A 20,276-nucleotide genomic window follows, 5' to 3' on the forward strand; every position below is an offset into this window, starting at 1 on the left:
TAGTCAAGAGTCCCCACTTCCCATCCTGGCTTGGCTTTCTGGGGGACCCCTAGGCCTCAGTTGCTGGAACTGTAGAATGGAAAGACAGAGTGGACACAGCCTGGCACACAGCACACCCTTATCGGCAGCGGCCGTGATGGCCATCCAGTGGGCTGGCTGGTATCCACCCTGCCTCCCCATCAGCTGGGGCATCCCTCAGGCAAGGACCACACAGCGCACAGTCACCAGGGGCAGGCTGACTGCCTCAGCGTTAACTCGGGCCCGCAGGACCGGACATTCCAAGTGCCAGCGTCAGCCCTCGCCCTTGTCCAGCCTCTTGTTCACCCCAGCTGCTCTCCCTGAAACATGCCAGGCTCCGGCCTCTGCCTGGAATGACTGACCACTACCCCTCCTCACATGAAGAACTCCTATTCATCCTTCAAGACCCAGGTTCTGAGTCCCTTCTTCTGTGAGCCACCTCATATCCGGGTCCCCCGCCACTGGTCCCTCTGAACAGCAACCCCACGGGGCACCGTTTTGCCTGTGCCTGCCTGAACCTGGTGCCGGATCCCTCCTGGGGCCCCAGTGGAGTTGGACTGAACTGGGTGTGTGGTCAGTGTCCCAATGAGTCACTAGGGTTAGACCCAGAGGCCCAGTCCTCTGGGACTCCTGCCACTACAGCTCCCACTCCCAAACACACACACACAAAGAAAACCACTCTGCTGCTGGCAAACCAGCACCCTCCACCAAACGTCCGGGGCTGCTCCCCCGGCCTCTGCCTGGGTCACTCAGGCTGCCCCCCTCCGGCTCCATCTGCCCAAAACCAACCCCTCGGCCTGGGTGCCGCCAACAGCGGAGGAGGCTCCGAACAAAGGCACGTCCCCGGCCCCCGCGACACAGCCCCGCGCCCCGCCCAGCCGGCCCACGCCCGCCTTTGTTCCCGCAGGAAGCGCGGCTCGGTACTCACGGCGTCCACGCGGCGGCCCGCCGTCCCTGCGCGCAGCGACACGGCCCCGGGCCCGGCCCCGCGGCGCCCGCCTCCCGCCCGCCCCAGCCCCGCCGCCCGCGCCCCGCGCCCGCCATGCCGCGCCCCGCGCCCCGCCGCGCCCCCCGCCCGGGGCGGCCGCCGGGCTCCTCCCCTCGCGGGCGGGGCGGGCGCGGCAGGTGGGGACCCGGCGCTCCGCCCGCCGCCGCGCGGCCTCAGTTTCCCCAACCGCCCACGCGGGACGGTGGCTCGGGGCGCGAAGCGGACGTCCACAGCGCGGCCCGGGCTGCGGAAGCGGGCGAGGCAAAGCAGGCGCACACGGCGGGGCTCCCGGCTGGCTAGAGCCCTTGGGAGAGGGGCTTCTCCTCCCTGAGCCTCAGTCTGCGCCTCTGCATATGGGGGTGAGGGCCGCCCTGCCTCCGAGGGTTGCTGGTGGGCTTGAAGCGGGTGTGGCCTGCAGGCACTGGGGCCCAGGGTGGGTCTGTGGGTCTTCCTGCCCCCCTCTTGGGCAAGTTGCTTAACCCATCTGCCGCCATGGGCCTCCAGCCCTGGATTCCCTGCAGGAGTCTCTCTGCAGGAGTCTCCCTGCAGGAGGTACAAGGTCCAGTCCTTGGCAGCTCCCGCCTGCTTGGGTAGATGGGGGCTCCCCTCCTAGGGGACCCCCAGGCTGGCCAAAGGCTGGGATGGCCTTGCTGGCCCCCCAAGCATTCTGCCTCCTCTGCCTCCCACCTGCACACAGCCTGTCCAAGCAATGGGCCAGCCATGGCATAAGGGAGCTCTGACAGCTTGGGCGCTGCTCCCACCCAGCTACACACTGGGCACCATTCCCTGCTTTCCTGGCCTCCACTTCAGGCTGGCCCTCGATGCCCCTTCCCACTGCAGCAAGAGGCTCCATCCCATCTGTGTGCCCCTGTTCACAGCGCCGTTGCCAATCTCTCCCCTGGCAGCACACTCAGCCCTCAAGGCCACCACCTCCCTTCCTCCTCTCCACCATCTCTGGGCAGCCCCCACCACTTGTGTCAGTTCCTTCCCCTGCTTGCAGCACCTCCTCCCCCATCACCTTCACTCAGCACACTCTCCCCCCACCACACAAGCCATTCCCATCACCACTTTGTTCCAGGACTCCAGGGCCTCCTCATGCCCGCTGGCCTTTCCAGATCCAGGCCCCATGGATCTTTCTCAGGGGCTCTCCTCATGCCCTCTACCTCCCGTGCACCTGTGCCACCCAGACCCTGTGGTTCCCGAATCCAAGACCCAAAACCACCAAGCACCACCTCCAGGCTGCAGTGCACACTGTTTGCACTGCCTCCAGTTGCAACTGAACTAACTCAGCCCTCAGGAATTGGTTCAAATGAACACCAGTCCTTCATTCACTTCTCCCAAAACAGAAGACAAAGGAACTCACTGTATCAGGCCAGCATTACTCTGACACCAAAGCCAAAGGCATCACAAGAAAACTACAGATCAACATCCCTTATGATTGTAGACGTAGAAAGCCTCACGAAGATACTAGCAAATGGCATTCAGCACCATGTAAAAAGGATTCTACACCACGCCAAGTGGGAATTATCATGGGAATGCAAGGGTAACACTTACAATTCAATGATTGTAATATATCATGCTAATCAAATAAAAGACAAAAAGCACATGGTCATCTCAACACACACAGAAAAAGCATTTGGCAAAAACTTGACAATTTTTCATGATACGAACAACACTCAACAGACCAGGAATAGGAGAAAACTTCCTCAACATGGAAAGGGTGTTGATGAAAAATCCCCAGCCAACATCATACTCAGTGGTAAAAGACTGAAAGCTTTCCCCTAAGAGCAGGGGCAAGGCAAAGACATCTACTCTTGCCACTTCTATTCAACCTTGTACTGGAGGTACTAGCCAGTGCAATTACACAAGAAAAAGCAATAAAAGGTATCCAGATTGGAAATGAAGAAGCAAAACTATTCACAAATTAGATGGTTATGTATACAGACAATTTCAAAGAACCCACAAAACAATTATTAGAACTAATAAATGAGCTAGCAGAATATAAGATCAAAACACAAAAAACAGCCATACTTCTATATATGTACTAGCAATGAACAATCCAAAAATGAGAGTTAGTTCAAGTGTTCCCTCCCTCAGGTGGTCTTCCCTGACCTCTAGGGGTCCTGTGTCCCTCTGTGGGGTTAGAACACCCTTCCCTCCACCTAACACTGACCACGCTAGCTTGTCGCTGTTCCCCATCTTCAACAGCTCAGGCCCAGCACAGAGGGGACACCCAGGGAGCCCCAGAGGGGGCACAGAATGTTGGCCCTGTCACCGAGCCCCATGATGGTTTAACTCCACTTGTTCATTCCATGGGCTCATCAGCGGGAAGCCTCAGTCCCTTCCTCTGCAGGGGCAGAAACAGCAGTAGGGACCCCTCACTGTGCTGCTGGGGGTGCCCCCTGAGCCGCCCTGGGTGGGAGCCGCCAGGGACAGTGCTGGAGGGCCAGGTTCAAACCCCACCAGGCCTGTCCTCCTCTGACCCCAGCGTGTGTCCTGGGGGAGGGGCAGCTACTGTGAACAAGTATGGAACCCACCACTCCTCCCAGTCCCACACGTGTGGGAAACTGGAGGGGAGGAGTTAGGGCAGTATACAGCCCCACTCCGGCTCAGCTCAGTGGCCAGGCAGGTTCAGGCCCATGAGAGCCTCACTCTTGCCTGGCCGCAGTCTCTCTGTGGGCAGAATGAGGGCTCTTAGGTGGCCACTGACTAACCTTAGTGTGGAGGGTAGGTCGTGAGAGAATCAGGTTGTACTTTAGCTTCACCTCCCCTAGGAACGTCCTCGCTGCAGGGACAGATGCTGACATCCTCAGCTTCTCTCCAGAGGATGCACTACCCAAGGGGAAACCCATCCTGAGGCCCCCAAATCCTCTGGCCCCATCTGGCCCCACCCTGTACCAGTGGGTGAAGTGGGCTGACACCTGACCAAGTGCCCAGTGCCAGGCCAGGCTGGAGCAGAAAAAAAGGAAGGAAATGGTAGCTGAGGGTAAGGGTAATGATGGGCCATGGTGGCTGTGGTGACCACACAGATTTTGGGGACTTTCAGCCCAGTTCGAAGACTCCAACTCCACTGGTGCCCAGGAAAATTGAGGGGAACCCCCAAGAGACACCCAGACTCCTGGCCAACCTGGCCTCCCCGGCTACCTCCCTCAATGTCCACGGTGTCACCCAGCCCCCTGAGGGTTTAACTCCACTCATTCATTCCATGGGCTCATCAGCGGGAAGCCTCAGTCCCTCCCTCTGCAGGGGCAGACACAGCAGTAGGGACCCCTCACTGTGCTGCTGGGGGTGCCCGCTGAGCCGCCCTGGGTGGGAGCCGCCAGGGACAGTGCTGGAGGGCCAGGTTCAAATCCCACCAGGCCTGTCCTCCTCTGACCTCTGTTTCCTCTCACTTAAAGTGAGCACAGAAAGTCCAGTCGTCAGAGTCCCCCGACACCCCTCAGGGCACCTCTCCCTACAGAGGAGGGTACTGAGGCCACCCAGGGAGACTGCTATGCTGGGAGGGGCTTGGTTCCCTGCAGCTCAGAGGGGCTGACTGGGGCAGGACTCTGATGACACAGAGGTTGGCGTAAGGGTGGCCAGCATGGGGGTGGCCGCTGGGCTCCATGAACCCTTTCAGACGGCGTGTGACCTTTGGAAGGCGGGCACCTCAGGCACATGCCCTGGTCTCCGCTCCTGAGCTCACTTGACCTTCTCTTACAGTAGAGGTTAGTCCAGGCGACCGAGGAGCAGGGACAGGGGCAGAGCTTGTGGATGAAAACCGCTCAGTCCCCCAGAGGCAGTCCTTGAGGAGTCCCACAAAGTGCAGGCTCTGTGGCTGCCCCCTACCACGGGGCTGTGAGCCCCACAGGTGTGTGGTGATGATTTGCACAGGCCCACGTGTGAGTGCCACAGATAGTGTGCTCGGGCAGGCTGTGCTTGTGAGCTGCACAGTGCACACACAGGTTAGAGCGTGCACATCAGTGTGTGTGCATGCGTGTGCATAGGTGTAAGCCTCTGTGTGAGAGCCAAGCTGGGGCCCTGGAGGCTGAGCTCCTGCGGTCTCCTCTCTGACACTTGCAGACATTGCCCTGACTGTGATGAGGGAGCTGGTGCCTCGTGCGACCACAGTGTCAGGGGTTCCTGTCAGTGGTGACCACACCGGCCCTTTGTGGGCGCTGCAGGGAAAGGGGAGGCTGGGACCTCCGGCCCCAGTGAAAAGGGGACCTAAATGCATTCATTCACACACTCACACCCACACAAACACACGTACACACACAGACACACACACAGACACGTATGCTTTCTCATGTATGCCCACTGACACAAATATATTCACACGTACACGCTCATACGCCCACACTCACTCACACACTCACTCAGACACACACACCCATTTGTAGACACGCACTCATTGTCACACACGCTCAAGCTCACTATGTATTCATACACACTTTTATGGACGCACACTGACACACACACTCATTCACTCACTCATAAATATACACACACGCACAGCCTCCAGGGGCTCCCGAGACCCTTTGTGGGTGGCCCCCGTGCCCCAGGCTGCCAGCCTGGGCGAAGTTTAGAATGTCCTACTTGACAGCTCCTTAAGTCCCACGGGCTCAATGCTTTATTCCCGTTTTAGACTAGAACCCTGAGGCTGGGAGAAGCACCCTGGGCATTCACCATTAGCCAGGCTCTGTGCTTCTCAAGGATCACCCCACATCATCATCCCAACACCCCCTGACGTGTGAACTGGCGTCATCCCCACACCACTGATGAAGACACCGAGGGTCTGAGAGGCTGAGTCACCTGCCCAAAGTTACACATCCAGTAAACGGTGGGGGACTCTCCAGGCACAGCCACGCCCCCAGGCAGGCACCCTGCAGGCGCTAGGTGGCAGTGGGGTCACGCCCAGGCCATCTGTTTTCCCCTTTCCCCTTTCTGTTCCCCTCCCCCTTTCTCTTCCCAGAATCTTCCTCCACAAGAGAATCAAAACCAAACATCTCCTGCGGGGGGGGGGGGGGGGGGTGAGGCGGCAAGCAGCCATGCCAGAGGGAAGGGGCATGACCTGGGCTTTAGGCGGAGAGCCCCCCAGCCCCTCAGCTCCACGCCAGGCTCCCAAGCATGGTCCACGCACACACACACACACACACACACACACACACACACTCTCACATCCATTCACACATACTCACTCAATGTGTGCGCACACAGGACCTGGCAGCATACGCGGTGGGAAGGCGCCCCCCAACCTGGGCCCCCACCTCCCTGCCAGCTGCGGGCTGAGTAGCACATGGTGGGGCAGGGGTGTCCTAGCAGCAGGCTCCCTCTTGGGGCTCCCACTGTGCCCCATCCAGTTCCGCAGGGCTCTCCTCACAGCCTATCGGCTCTGGGGTCCAGGGCTCAGCCTGGACAGTTCCACAGGCCCGGGGTTCACGCCACCTGCTAAGCCCCCCGTCCCGGGGCAGCCGCACTGACCTGAGAGCACTGACCCAGCACATGGTTCTCCTCCTGTCTGTCGATGGGCTGGGGGCAGGTGTCCTGAGGCCCAGGGAGGCCATGTGGCTCAGGGGCCACAGGGAGGACCTACAGCCCACGTCCCCCAGGCGGGGAAGGCCTGATGCCCCGGCATTGTCCTGGGTGCTGCCCAGGCAGCTGCGTCCACAGCTCCCTCCTGCTGACAGCCGCCGGCTGCATCTGGGGCCTGTGGCCGCCAGGCTTCCTCCCCTCCGGAGACTTCCTGTTGCCGGGTCCCTGGGCAGCCCCAGCTAGCCAGCACTTCCTGCTTTCTACCCTCCCAGGTCCTGAGGCCGAAGTGAGACCCAGGGCTGCACCCATCAGCGCTGTTAGGCCTGCTGGATTTTAGCCAGCACTGCCCCCATGCCCTACTGCAGCCGGAGACCACAGCTCTCCAGGCCCCGGGGCAAGACCAGCTTTGTCCCCTGGGAGGAAGCTCCCTGCTGATGCCCCACACACACTTCCTGTGGCCACCTCTGCATGCTTGGCTTCTCTCCAGGAAACGACCAAAGCCCCTTCCCAGCCATGGGCTGTCACACTGTGTCTCCTTGGCCCCAGAAGCCCCTTCCCCTCACAAAGCTGATGCTTACACCCAACACTGGGAACTCACTACCTCCACCTCTCTGACCTTTGACACCAAGGGACCAAGGGACCAGGTTCCCAGCCTTGGCCCAGGCATTTGCCTGCCACCCTCCCTCCCTCCTCTACCACAGGCCTCCTCGTCTCCCCCAGCCAGGCATGGCCTCTGTGACAGAGCTGGGCTCACTGCCTCTGGCAATCATCACTCTCAACACCAGGCTTGACGACTATCAGAGCACGCTCTTGCCACTGTCCGGTCCTGCCCCAGGTCCCACTCAGAATGCGTCCCCTCCCCAGCCTACGCTGCCCCACAAGGGTTGGGTGCCTCTCCTGCCCAGATCCACAGCCAAAAAGTTGGGGAGCAGGGATTCAAGCCCAGGCTGTTCGGTGCTGAGCCCCCACATCCCCTGGCTCTCTTCTCCTGAGCTTGGGTCTCAAGGTCATACCTCTCCCACAGAGGACAGGCCCAACCAAAGGAAGGAGCACTCTGGGACCACCCCCCCCCCCACAGCAGGATTTGAGGGTCAGAGAGGCCACAGACCACAGGGTCCCCGGGAGTTGCTGATGGTCTTGTCCACCAAGTTTCCTGGGGCACCTAGCCGTCTCACATACTTGTAGTCAGGGCACTGGAGGGCAGCTCCCAGGCCGGGGGACCTCCATCTCCCACAGCGTCCACCGCCCCAGACACCTGCCAAGGCCCTCGTGCTACCTGGGGGCCTATCTGGGGCCACAGACCACCTGCTGTCTCTTAGAGGATGGGGGGCTTGACCTTTGTGTCTGAGCTCTCCTCAGGACAGGCATGGCTGCCCTGGCCTCCCCACGCCTAGGCCAGCCTCGATGCCCTTTGGTGGCTAAGGGCAGACTGTGCTTTTGGCAGAAAGTTGGCCATGACAGACAGACACCAACAGACAGACAGGTAGCAAGGGGGAGGGTTAGAGGGGGGTTTCTGCCCCTTCTTCCTCTTTGCAGTCTGCCCAGGGTGGATAGAGGGCCCCAGAGCAAGCTAAAGCTGGACACTCAGCCCACCTTTGTCCTGTGCCAGCTCTGTGGCCTCAACTTACTTAGTACCTCTGAACCTTAGTTTCTTCATCTGTGAAATGGGTGCTGAGGGTTGAGATAAAATAGCAGGTGAGGAGCTCCTGGGCCATGATCCGGCCAGGACAAGCCAATGGGCAGTTCTGGGCCAGGGTGGGGGCCTCGGCCTCAAGGGCCATGCTACGGGGTCCACAGAAGGCGGCAGGCCCAGCAGGCACTAGACTGGGGAGGCCTCCAGGGGAGGGGGCTGGATCTGACAGAGGGAGGCAGGGTTTGCTGGGAGGGGCCGGGGTGAGGAAGTCAAAGACAGGACAGGGGTTCAGGGCAACACCACAGGGTGGGGAGGAATCCAGGGGCAACAGGGTGACCGAGGCCCAGAGAGGCTGGGGTACAGGCGTGGGGGTGAGAAGCTGCCAAGACGAGGACCGGGAGCCAGCCAACACTCCCCAGGATGCACCGCCCCTCACCGGACGGACAGGTGGATGGATGAAGAGGCCTGAGGTCAAGGCAGCAGCCAGAGCCTCCCCCGCCCTCGCGCCCTGGAGGGTCCCCAAGCACCTAAACAACAGCAGAGGTAGGAGGGGGCAGAGGGCCATGAGGGGACTAGGATCCCCATCAGGGGTCAGACCCATGCTGGCCCCTTCTCCAACCTTTGTCTCCCTCTGGGAGGTGGAGGTCAGGAGTCCTGGGCTGCTATGTGACCTCTGCAGGCCGCTCTTCTCTGGGCCTCAGCTTCTTCATGTGCCCTCCTACCTCCGGAGGCATCACTTTATCCTTGCAGCGAAGAACACTGCCATTTACATTCCTGAAAACAGAGGACCCTCCAATAATGGCAGCTCCGTGACCTTTTACGGTGTGCTGGAGATAGCCATGGAAATGATCCCACGCCAGGATCCCGGCAGCAAAACGCGTGAGGCTGGAGCACGGCCGTGGTCTCTAGCCCACCCTCCCCCAGCTGCGGCTCCTCCCCCTGCCCCAAGGGCAGGTGCCTCAAAGTGCCAGGCTTGGGGACCACCCCGCCACACCAAACGTAGGGCACTTACCAGGGTGGGTGGGAGCCAGCCAGCAGGGCCAGCAGGGGCCAAGGGTCAGCCTGAAAAGAAAGCAAGACAGAGAGATTTCACTCTGAGTTCCTGGGGTCTTCAGCCTCCTCAGGAGCAAGGCAAACACCTAGCACAGCGTGACCTCTGCAGCTGGGCACGGAGTTTTCCTCACCCGTGTGCTCACAGCCCACGAAGCTGGTCCTATTGTAACCTGCGCTGACCGTGAGAACACTGCCATTCAGAGATGCTGGCACCGGCCAGGCTGATGGCCAGAGAACGGAGGGGTGAGGAATGGAACCATGTCCCTGGGAACGCCAGCCCCGGGTCTCCCTCAGGCACCCCGGGCCCCTGTGCCCAACCCGGTGCCCGTCTGCCACCTTCAGGGGCAGCTCAGGCACTGAAGGTGCTGAGAAGGGCCTGTTGGGCTCTGGGGAGGGCCTGGGCCCAGGGAGGGGTGGCTGGCACCCATGATGGGGAAAAACATCAAGTTCTCAAAATAAGATGTTTTGTATCAGCCCCTCCCGCAGGGCCTCGGTCCACCTAGAGCCAGCTCTAGGACCCGCAGACACAACTTCCCTCCTTTCTCTGAGCCTCACTCTTCTCTCCATACTTGAGGCTAGAGGCTGCCTTCCAGAGCAGGGCTGCAAGGGTGGTACTGGGCAGAGGGAGCGGGTGATGTAGAGGACAGGGCCCACCCAGAGTCACCCAGTGTAAGAGATACATGTCTCAGTCCTAGTCCCCAGATACTACAAATGTGACCTTATTTGGAAAAGGGACCTTTGCACATGTGGTTAGGGATCTCATCCTGGACTGGCCAGATGGGCCCTAAATCCAATGACAAGGATTGGATTACAAGAGAAAGAAGAGACAGAGGCACAGACTGGAGTGGCGTGGCCCCAAACCAGAGAAGCCAAGGATTTCTGCAACCACCAGAAGCCGGAAAAGGCAAGGAAGAAAGGATCCTTCTCTAGAGCCTCCGGAGGGAGCATGGCCATGCCGACCCCTGGATTTTGGATTTCTGCCTTCCAGGACTCAGAGAGTGAATGTCTATTGTTTTAAGCCCCCAGGGGGTGGTGCTGGGTTAGGACAGCCTTAGGAAACTATCACACACAGGGACTCTCCAAAGTCCTTTCCCTGGGCCAACTTCACTTGAAGCCCGAGCATATCCTGCAGGGAGAGACGGGTTCTGTGGGCAGCCCCCGCCATGGGCATCCAGCTGGACGGAGCAAACCTGAGCTGGCCTCCTTGGCTGTGCACACCTCCTGCGGGCCTGGCCCACCACCTCCTGCCCTCCCAAGCACGGGATTGGGTGCCACACCCAGCTCACACCCATCACACTTGCTGAGCCCTCCTCCTGCCTCTGGTTCACACCCCTGGCCAGCCCCTCCGTAGCACATTTCCACCATGAAGCAGGGGTCAGCCTGATTCCCTGGCCAGGTATAAGGGGTCTGGTTCCTGCTTCCAGCCCTGGGCCCTTAACTCTGGGCCTGCCACATAGGCCCATCCATCATGCCCCATTCCCAGTACCTGCCAATCTCTTCTACCTGCAAACTAAATCCTCTCCAAAATGTTCCCTCATCCTTGGAAAACAGAACCATCTAGAACCTCACACCCTTCTCTGAAATCTCCGTCAGTGGCATAGCCTGATACACCAGAGTATCACACGGATACCCCAGCACTCCCCACTGGCCTGGGTCCCGCTGAATCCCCAGAGGCAGGCTGGTGCCTGACCCATGCAGGGCCCAGATGGATAGATGGGACAGATGGCTTCAGAGTCACGTCTACACACACGGCCATGCCCCTCACGTGGCTGCAACTAGCCCTTGCCTAGGCCATCCCTCAGAGCCAGAGTGTACTTAGAGTTAATCTGACCCTGAACAAGAACTGATGTCCAGTGTGGCCACCACCAAGGCCCATCCACGGCCCAGGATCCCTCCTCGGTGAGATGAGGGGTGGCCGGCAACGAGCAGATATTCAAGACTGCTAACTGCAAAACAGAGATGAACTGGACGCATTGGAGCCTGCCAGTGTCCCCAGAAAGACAGCGGTGTGCTAGGGTCCAGAAGGCCCCCAGGGTCTCAGGGCTGCCCAGGATAGAGGCAGGAAGCGTCCAGTCACTCCTGTGTCCAAGCGCAGAGGAAATTAAGGGAAGTGCAGAAAGACACCCACATGCATGGCTGCCCGCCCTGGGGCCTGGGCTTCTGGGTCAGGATGGGGTTGGGGGTGGGGCTTCTACTCTGAGACACTTGGCCCTCAAGCTCTGTCCCCAAAGAAGACTCATGAGGCCCTCGCATCCCTGGACGCTGCCCCAGTCACACAGCACCCCGGAGCTTTCCTCTCCCTGGCCTGGCGTCTCTGCCTCCAGCAAACATTCCCAAGCTGGGCAGAGTGCAGAGCAGAGCTAGGGGCCCTCACAGAGTCGGGGGTACCCCTGGGCTCACACCCAGGGCAGAGCTCCCTCCAGCAGAGCCCCGGAGAGGGAGGCTCCCCAGGAGGGAGCTGGAGCCCGGCCGGGAAGGAGCAGCACGCAGGCAGGAGGGAGGATGGCGGGAGCCCCGGGCCAAGGTCCCTGTGTGAGGGGCAAGGTCCACTGTGGGCTGTGGTGAGGGGCAGGCTCGGTCTGGGGGGAACCACGCTGGCATCGTCACTGGCGTGAACCACTCTCCTGCCTCAAACCACAAGCAGCAGAGGTGCTCAGGATTCACGCTTCGGTTCATCAGAACTTAAACAAGTCTGTGCCTTTTAACTGATTAAGAAAAAATGTCCCAGACCACTGATGTGTGCCCCGAGTTCCTGGCCCGTGCCCGCGGAAGCAGCCTGCCTCTCGTCAGCCTTGCCCCAAAGTGCTAGCCCCAAGAGAGATGCTCAGGGCTTCCTGCCCCTGTGGCTCCCCATGAAGGGGCTGCTCCAGCCTCAGGACCTGGGTGGGCAAAAAGAGCACAGTGGTTACTGCACAGGCTTCCTTGGGGACAGGCCTGGCTCAATCCCCTCTTCTAAACTTGTGGCCCACTCTGAGCCTCAGCTTCCTCATGTGAAGAATGGGGTTGACAGTTCTGGTGCAGGATGTCCCCAGGACCATCTGGCACGGCTGGTGGGCAGGGATACTCCAGGGGCACTTGGTCACTGGGGTTCTGTTGCGAACACTGTCAGCGCAGTCATGTTGGAAAGGGGGAGTGTGCTCTCAAACCATCCTGCTCGAAGCCGGGCTACACCTTCCCTTCCGGCCCCTCGGGGTCTGGACCCGCGAGCACCCCAGGATCCCCGGCCACTGATGGCCCCATTCTGAGCCACATTCCCATAGCGCTGGGAATTGCACCCAGAGGTGACCCACCGCACCCACAGGCCTCCAACCACACGCAGGACCCCTCTCCCAGCTCCCGGGAGAGTCTGCCCCTCCCTTCATACCCCGCACCTGAGCATTTCAGTCTGTCTGGGGACCACCTGTCCCTCCCTCAGCATCGGCTCCAGAGGACGGTCACTCCTCATGTCCACCCCCCACAGTGTGTCCAGCACGAAGCAGGCACTGAGTACTTTCTAGAGCATGAGCTACTGCATCCCTGGCTAGCTGGGTGCCCCTTACTCCCCATGGCGTCCAGCCCAGGACGCTCATTTCTTGCCTCAAGTACCCCCACTTCTCCACCCCTGGGGGCCTCTGGTTACATGACATATGCCCAGTATAGGGGCTTTGGTGCCCACCAAGCAGGGCTTGAACCCCTCCCCAGAATGACTTCTCCCAGCCTGTGTCCTCGTCCACAAAGCAAGGCTGGCAACCGTCACCGACAGAGCAGATGTGGGGCCAGACCAGGCACCCTCACACCCCCAGCACCTGGTGGGCCAGGCCCCAGGCCGACAAGACTGCCCAACACTGCTGCTGACCTTCCAGGGGTCCAGGGAATGTGGTTGGGCAGGAGATCTGCTTTTTTGGCAGGATGCCCAGAAACAGAGACACCATCTCCTCTCAGGTCAGAGATAAGCTGATCCCTGGCCAGATGAGGGATCCACAGAGACCAAGACTTCCCCAAATCCAGTCTGCTCCCCCTCTGTCCTTCCCAGGCCATGCCACATCGGCTCCCTCAGCACATACTCACTGAGCACCCATCCTACTGGGCAGCAGAGGGCTCCAGAAGGCAGTTCTGGTGCTCGGTGCGAGGCCTGCCTCCCCAACAGGGGGCCTGGTTCCTGCCACCAGCCCTAGGCCGGCCTCCTCAGGAACAGAGGCTACCATCAACCAGACCCTCCTGGGGACCCCTGTGTCGCACGCACATCCCACGGGGGCAAACTCCCCACTTGCTGAGGCCAAGGCCAGGGGGTCACGAAGGCTAGGGTGCTTTCCTTCCTGTAGTCCCCTCCCGCTACGGATGGCCAAGCCACCGGGCCAGGGCAGGGGCCTGGAATGTCCACCAATGTGTCAGCTCCGTGGCCTAGGCGGTCCCCAGCTGCTCAAGGGTACACACTGCTGCTCTCCCGATGAGGAAAGGGAGGCCAAGAAGGCCGCAGCACAGCCATCCAGCCGGCACTGCCCATGGGGCCTGGAGCCCAGAGCCACCTCACCCACACCACACAGTCCGGCATTTCCTGCTGAGGCTGGCTCCCAGAGGCGCGAAGGGAGAGGAGGAGCCCCACAATGGCTCCCACCTGGGCAGAAAACACACCAGCCCAGAGGGCAACGGGAGGGGGGCCGCAGGCTCTGGGCGGGAGGCTGCAGCACAGGGGGCGGGACAGACCATGCGGCGTGCTGGTGCATGCCAGCCTGTCCTTGTGGGCTCAGGGTTTGCTTGTTTTACACTCACGTCCAAAGCCCAGGGACAGCCCAGTCGGGAGACATTCAGCCTGAGCCTGGCTCACTGCTGCCAGTGCTGCAGGGGGAGGACAGTGCTCACCCCAGAACAAGGACTGGCAAGAAGCAGAAGCCGAAGCCTCGGAGTCTCCATTGGTAACTCAGGCCGTTCCGAGAGCTGGCAGGCTCAGCGGGGTGAGAACCGAGGAGGCCCGGCGCTCAGTGCTAGGGCTGTGTGGATGGAGAGGTCCACACTTCAGCAGAGAGTCAAATGAAGTGAAGGAGCAGGCCATCAGATATCCCAGAAACAGTATCTCCGTCAGAAACGGGGGGGCCCCTACAGAGCCAGAGCCGAACCCCACTGGGTAGCTAATAAAACTGAGAGCAGGAAGTGTTGTCCACCACTGGGCCAGGGTGGGCTGGGGTGCTGGTCTGTCCTGCACAGAGCATTAGCGCAACCCCCAAGTTCTCCTGGTACTGGGGCAGAGGGAGGCAGTCAGGGCACTGCCACCTGCCGGCAAACACCACACCCTTCACCCCAGGATCCAAGCCGGCCCCACCCAGAGCGGGGCTCCCGATCTGCTGGGGAGGCAGCCACTTCTGACTCATGTCCTTGTGACCACCATTCCACCCAGACACGGTGACACATCAGCCAGCATCCTTGGAGCCATCTTCCACATGAAGTAGCCAAGCACGGAAACCACATGGGGGGTGTCCCGGATGGGAAGCAACTTGTGCAAAGGGCCTGGGGTTGGGGTAGGAGGGAGCACGCACCTCAGACCAGAGGGACAAAAGCAGTTTCATTTCAGAGCTGTTTGTCAGGGCCACATGCCCAGCTGAGTGTGGATGAGATCCCAGGCCTGTCCCCAGGGTGAGGTCCCAGGCCAGGATCCCATTCCGGCTTAGGCTCCGGGCCCAGTTTCACTGATTTGCAATGGGGTCCTGGTGCAAATGGGCTTATTTGGTCCCTGAGGACCAAAGAAGACCGACCGTTCACTGGAACTCTGAGACAGCCACTTGTCCCAACACTGGGTCTCAGGGCCTCTGAGGGTAGAGGGCACCCACTCAGCCCAGATCTCAGTACCAGGGCAAGGTGTAAGAAGGGAACACAGCAGGGGGATGCCAAGGCCATGAAACTGATGCTAGGGAGGGATGTGGGTAGAGGAGGCAGCCAGAGAGATCCAGCCCCACTGCTCCTCGAGGGAGCCGAAGTCAGAGACCAAAGGTCAGCCATCATGGGCACACTGTAAGGACACCTGCTGTCCACCTGTGCCAGGCCAAGGCAGCTGTGTGAGCCCTCCACATTGGCAGCCACTTGACAAGGCATCTTGGGCTAGGCCACCAGGGACACAGCCTTGACCCCTGCAGCAGTCAGTGGCCTTGGTCACTCCGCCATCTGTCCCACCACCCCTCTTCTTAGTATCTTTCCTGCCACGGTGGCCTCCCTTAGACCACAGGAAACCGTGGTGTCCCTCAGCACTCTACATTTCACTGGCTCAGGGCTGCTAGGTCAGGGCAGGGTCATGAGGTGTGGCCCCCAATCTGGATCCTCCAGGGACTCCTTACTCACCAGGAACCCCAGGTCACCGTTTGTCCAATGGGGTTCTGGCCTCCTGCTGACCCTGCCCCAGGCCAGAACGCAGAGCAGGGAGTCTACACGACAAAATCTCTCTCTCATTCTGCTCATTTCAGCCTTTTACAGTGAGGTCTTTCTTCTGTCTTAACCCACCTACTGTTATACTTTCATCCCCAACAGAACATTTTTTTTTTTTAATTTTTTTTTTCAACGTTTATTTATTTTTGGGACAGAGAGAGACAGAGCATGAACGGGGGAGGGGCAGAGAGAGAGGGAGACACAGAATCGGAAACAGGCTCCAGGCTCCGAGCCATCAGCCCAGAGCCTGACGCGGGGCTCGAACTCACGGACCGCGAGATCGTGACCTGGCTGAAGTCGGACGCTTAACCGACTGCGCCACCCAGGCGCCCCCCCAACAGAACATTTTTAAGCTGTTTTCAAACCATTTTTTTCTTTGATGCTGTTGATTACTTTTTACTTTCTGAGGTTTTTTGTTGCCTTTTTTTTTTTTTTTTTTAATTTTATTGCATTGTCTTTTGTTTTTGGTCACATTGTATCCATCGGTAAATTTTAGGTTGGCCTCGGGAGGTCTCACACCGGCCTGGTCTTGCCCTCTCATCGGTGACCTTCTGAGGTCACTCACAGGCCAGCAAAGGGGAACACCCAGGCGACAGGCTAGCCCGCCTGTCGGGGCTACAGTGGGCAGGGCCTGGGGAAGCATGCTGTGGCCACTCCCAGGCCTCGGTCTCTGGCTGGACAGAGACAGGGAGACAGAGACAGGTCCAGAGGGAGGGAGCCAGAGAGAGGACACAGGAAGAGGCCGGACAGAGGGGCAGAAGAGGGAAGGGGGAGCAGGTCAGCCCCCCATTAGAGGAACTGAGAGCAGTGCGTTCCTCCTTCGCCTGGGAACCCAGGCTTGGGCACTGGACAGGATGACTCAGCCACTGGCTCCTCCCGCGCCCTCAGCACAGACCCCCCACAGGGGGACCAGACTGCTCCCAGGCGCCCTCATACTGCCCCATTGTTTGGAGGCCCAATGAAGAAAAGGGTCTGGCAGGGGGCCCAGGTTGGCGGGAAAAGAGCCCAGTCCCCAGTCTCCCCTGCGAGCAGTCTGGGCCCTCCATCAGGGGGTCTACGTCCAGCCACCGTGCTGTCCTGCACACTGTCCCCTTTCCAAGGCCAGGTGTCCTGTGAGATCCTGTACCCCAGGCCCACCCTCCTGTCCCCCCGCCCCACCCTCTCCTGGCTCTGAGCCGCAGCAGAGAGGTGGTTCTCAAGGTTCTCAAAGGTGATCACACTCAGGCTCAAGTTCAAGGTCCTTACCCAGCCGGTGCTCAACCACAGTGCACACCTCACACCCCTTCCCTGACCTCCTCATATCATCCCCACCTGACAAACTCCTGCCTGGCCTTCGGCCCCAGTTCAGAACACCCCAAGACACCCCTGATGCCCCACAATCAGGCTGGGGCATGGCTCCCTGAGGGTTCTCAGAGCGTGACGCAGGGCAGGAAGAGGGGCTTACCCCATCGCTGCCCAGGGATCCCAGGCCGGGCCCTTCCTGAGGCACAGACAGCTCTGGTCGGCGCGCCCAGCCACCACAGCCCAGACCTGTGTGAGCCCCACGGCCGGAGATCTCCCGTCTGCCCACCCCCACCCCACACCCTAGCCCTGAGCCAGAGCCCTAGAGAACTCCCTCAGATCCCCACATGCAACAGAGACAGGGAGTCTAACTGAGGCGCCAGAGGCAAGGAGGCTTCTGCTGGCCAGCAGAGCCCAGAGCCAAGCTCTTGGGTGCCGGCCCCTAAGGCCTCCTCCTGGCTGGGGCAGCCTGCTGGGTGGGAGGGGGAGGGGGTACGGCTCGGTGGGTGCTCTAGGAACACCCTCCCCATCCCCAGGGAGACAGCTGTGGGGTCACATCACTGTGGGCCAGAAAAGCCAGCAAACAACGTGGGGGGGCGGGGGCGGTGCAGAGTCAGTAGCACCAGGGCCCAGCGCTACCCCGTCTAACCAGGACTGCCTCCCCCACAGGCCCAACAGCCGCTCGGTTGCGGTCACTGACTCCACCCTGGTCAGCTGACCCCCTCTCCCCACCACACGTAGCTCTCCTACATGTCTAAGCCCCCTTCCAATCCCCCCACTCCCACCCAAGCAGCTTCACGGCCATTGCCGCAGGGGGGCTGCGCATGTGGGAACATCTCCAGACCCGAGTGAACTTTGAAAATAGAAACCAACCCCTGCTCGAGACCCTCCCGTGCCCTCGGGCCTGACTTCTGCACCCCTTCTGCCTTCTCCAGGTCTCTCCTTCAGAGTCTCTATGCCAACACACCGCAGGGCCCCTAGCCTGGCCCCTTTTTTCCCCTTCCTGCTCCCACCCCAAGGAGGCCCCATCATGGATGCCCCCCACGGCACCTCCTGTGCCGTTCTTGGGTGCTGCCCACTAGCAGGGCCAGGACCACCCCCAGGCCAGGCACCCAGGAGGGCTCCGTGCAGGTTTTTGAGGGGGTGCATGACTCAACATGGAGGCCGCTGGCTTGGGCTTGGAGTGGGCAGTCTCCTCCTGCTTCCCAAGACCTTGGCCCTCGAACAGCTGCTCCCCACCCCCGCCCCCGTGCCTGGCTGTTGGGAAGCTTGGGCTCGGGGCAGGGCCTCCTAGATCCCCTCAGGAGTAGGATCTCTTTCTCAACCTTCTTCCTTCCTCAGCAACTTCCTGCCTCCGCAGTGAACATGGCCACCACCAACCACAGCGCTTCACCCTCCCATCACAGTCCCAGGAAAATGGGAAGACTGGTTTCAGAGAGCCCCTGCCCCAGGTGGCAGACCTTCCGAGGCCAGGTGCCCAGGACCCCAAAACAGGTCAGGGCCTCGGAGACGGGCTCCATTCCTCACTCCATTGTGGACCACTGGTGCTGACCCAGGTGGGACAGAACCCAGACCTGCTCCCAGCCTGGGGCGTTCCCACACCCCACCACCAGACCAGAGACAGAGCCCTGACCTAAGGGCAGGCATCGCCCTCCGCTGGCAGCTGTAGCCCACGGTCTGGAACCAAACTGGGCTGGGAGGGAAATGATTCCAGAGTCTCCTGCTCCCATGCCCCGCCTCCCCCAAGTAGCTTGCTGTGGCAAGGAGCCAGCGCTGGGAGTCTGGGGGTCCCGGCCCTGTCACATACCAGGCAGCAGTGTCGGGGTAAGGTCCCCGGAGGAGCATATCCTTCCTGAGCCAGATTGGAGAGACAGGAGGACTGCCTGAGGAAGGGGGTACAATGCAGACAAGATCCTGAGACAGGGTAGGGTGCAGGGAGGCAGACACTGGAGCCTGAGGGGCTACCGCCAAGCACCATCAGCTCTGACCCGAGCTGGGTGGGTCGGCAGGGAGGCCTTGGTGGCCTGACACCAACTGCAGGGGCTCTGAGGCCCTCTGCTGCGTCCAGCTCACAGCACCCTGCCCCCTGCTTAGCACCTCCTGCATTCCTAGACGTTCTAGGCCTAACAGGCCACCTCCCATCCTAGGCTGAGGGCTAGGAGACACAGCCACTGCACGCTCTGCCTGCCCAGCTGACCACTGATCTGCCTGTCAGGGCCAGGCCCCCAGTGCTGTGTCCGCCTGGCTATCAGGGGACCCAGGGAGCCAACACAAACAGCTTCTCCCTTTCCGGCCCCAAATAGGAGGAAAGGAAGTAGCTGGATTAGGGAGGGACGTTCAGGAGACAAGGCAGGCGCTGAGTGTCCCGGTGCACCTCCCTCCAGCTCTGACACAAGGCTGTGGTCCTCACACCTGTCCACTTGGGGCTTCTGGGGCCTTCCTCATCGCTCTCCTGCTGGTTGCACACCAACTCCACCTCGGGGACTGGCTCCCTGGGACCCAAAGACTGGGTTTCCAGAGTGGCCTGCAGTTCAGGGGAGCTCAGGCTGACCGCAATCTTGGCCCTAACACACGTCTTCAGGAAAGGAAACAGCCACCGAGAAAGGAACTGCTTCCATTTAGGGTGGGACCCCCAGGATACCCCACCTCAGTCTCCCCATCTGAACCCTGCTGGGGCCACTGAGAGCATCTGGAACCCAGAGCTGGGGCAGGGCAGTCAGCTGGGGTGGGGGGGGTGGGGAATGATGACAGAAACCTTTGAGCGAGGCCGAAGCACAACAAACAACCCACGGTTATCTGATTGGCAACTCCACCAAGCTGGGCAGCAGAGGGTTCCAGGATGACGGCACGGATTCATCTCAGACGCTGAGCGGACAGTTAAATGTAGGCAGGTAGTAACAAGCCAACTTCAAAGAGGGCCCGGCCCTGCCCTGCCCCCGCCCCGGTGCCACCTGCCCGCCGGCACTTGAAGCCGTGCCTTCTGAACTTTCTGGGATGCTCCACAGTGGGACTTCCCTGTGGGGGGGGCCCACATGCACCTCACACCCCCCCCCAGACCAGGCCTATGTGGGCACCCTGTCCTTTATGAGTTCCCAGTAAACACGGTGACCAGGCAATGAACTGGGAGGCTCAGAGGAGGCACCCGGTTACTGGCCAGAAAGGGTCCCCTAAGCATCAAGCAGGACAGACACTTAGGCCTTTCATTAAACTACTTCTGAGGGACAGAGAGGCAGGGTGGGCCAAGGCCAAGCTGCCTCGTGTGGCATCTGCCAGCGGGTCTTGCCCTCCACCTGCAGGCCTGTCTACTCCTGGGGCCCATGCTGACCAGGCCATGGTACACAGAGCACCCAGCATATGCAGAGGAGCAGAGGGCTGGGGGCAGCAGCTTTCTGAAGGGGT

General features: G+C 60.5%; 1 protein-coding gene across 4 annotated transcripts in view; it reads right to left on the reverse strand.

Moving 5' to 3' along the window:
• SH3BP2 (SH3 domain binding protein 2) overlaps positions 1-20,276 on the reverse strand; it is a 35,751-nt gene that overhangs the window by 11,481 nt on the left and 3,994 nt on the right. For 3 of the 4 annotated variants that reach the window (XM_047094149.1, XM_047094148.1, XM_047094150.1), the window contains exons 2-3: positions 9,166-9,215; positions 8,773-8,927 (exon numbers count right to left, since the gene is read on the reverse strand). Coding sequence is in view for 1 of the 4 variants with exons in the window: in XM_047094147.1 (XP_046950103.1) it covers positions 6,470-6,552 (83 nt within the window). In the remaining 3 variants the exon portion in view is untranslated. Of the gene's footprint in view, positions 1-6,469; positions 7,142-8,772; positions 8,928-9,165; positions 9,216-20,276 lie in introns of those variants that run through there. The other variant, XM_047094147.1, reaches the window with a different exon arrangement.

Source organism: Lynx rufus, unplaced genomic scaffold, assembly GCF_022079265.1.
Source record: "Lynx rufus isolate CCGP_SWC_20201006 ecotype Redwood Valley unplaced genomic scaffold, mLynRuf1.p SCAF_38, whole genome shotgun sequence".
Lineage (NCBI taxonomy): Eukaryota > Metazoa > Chordata > Mammalia > Carnivora > Felidae > Lynx > Lynx rufus.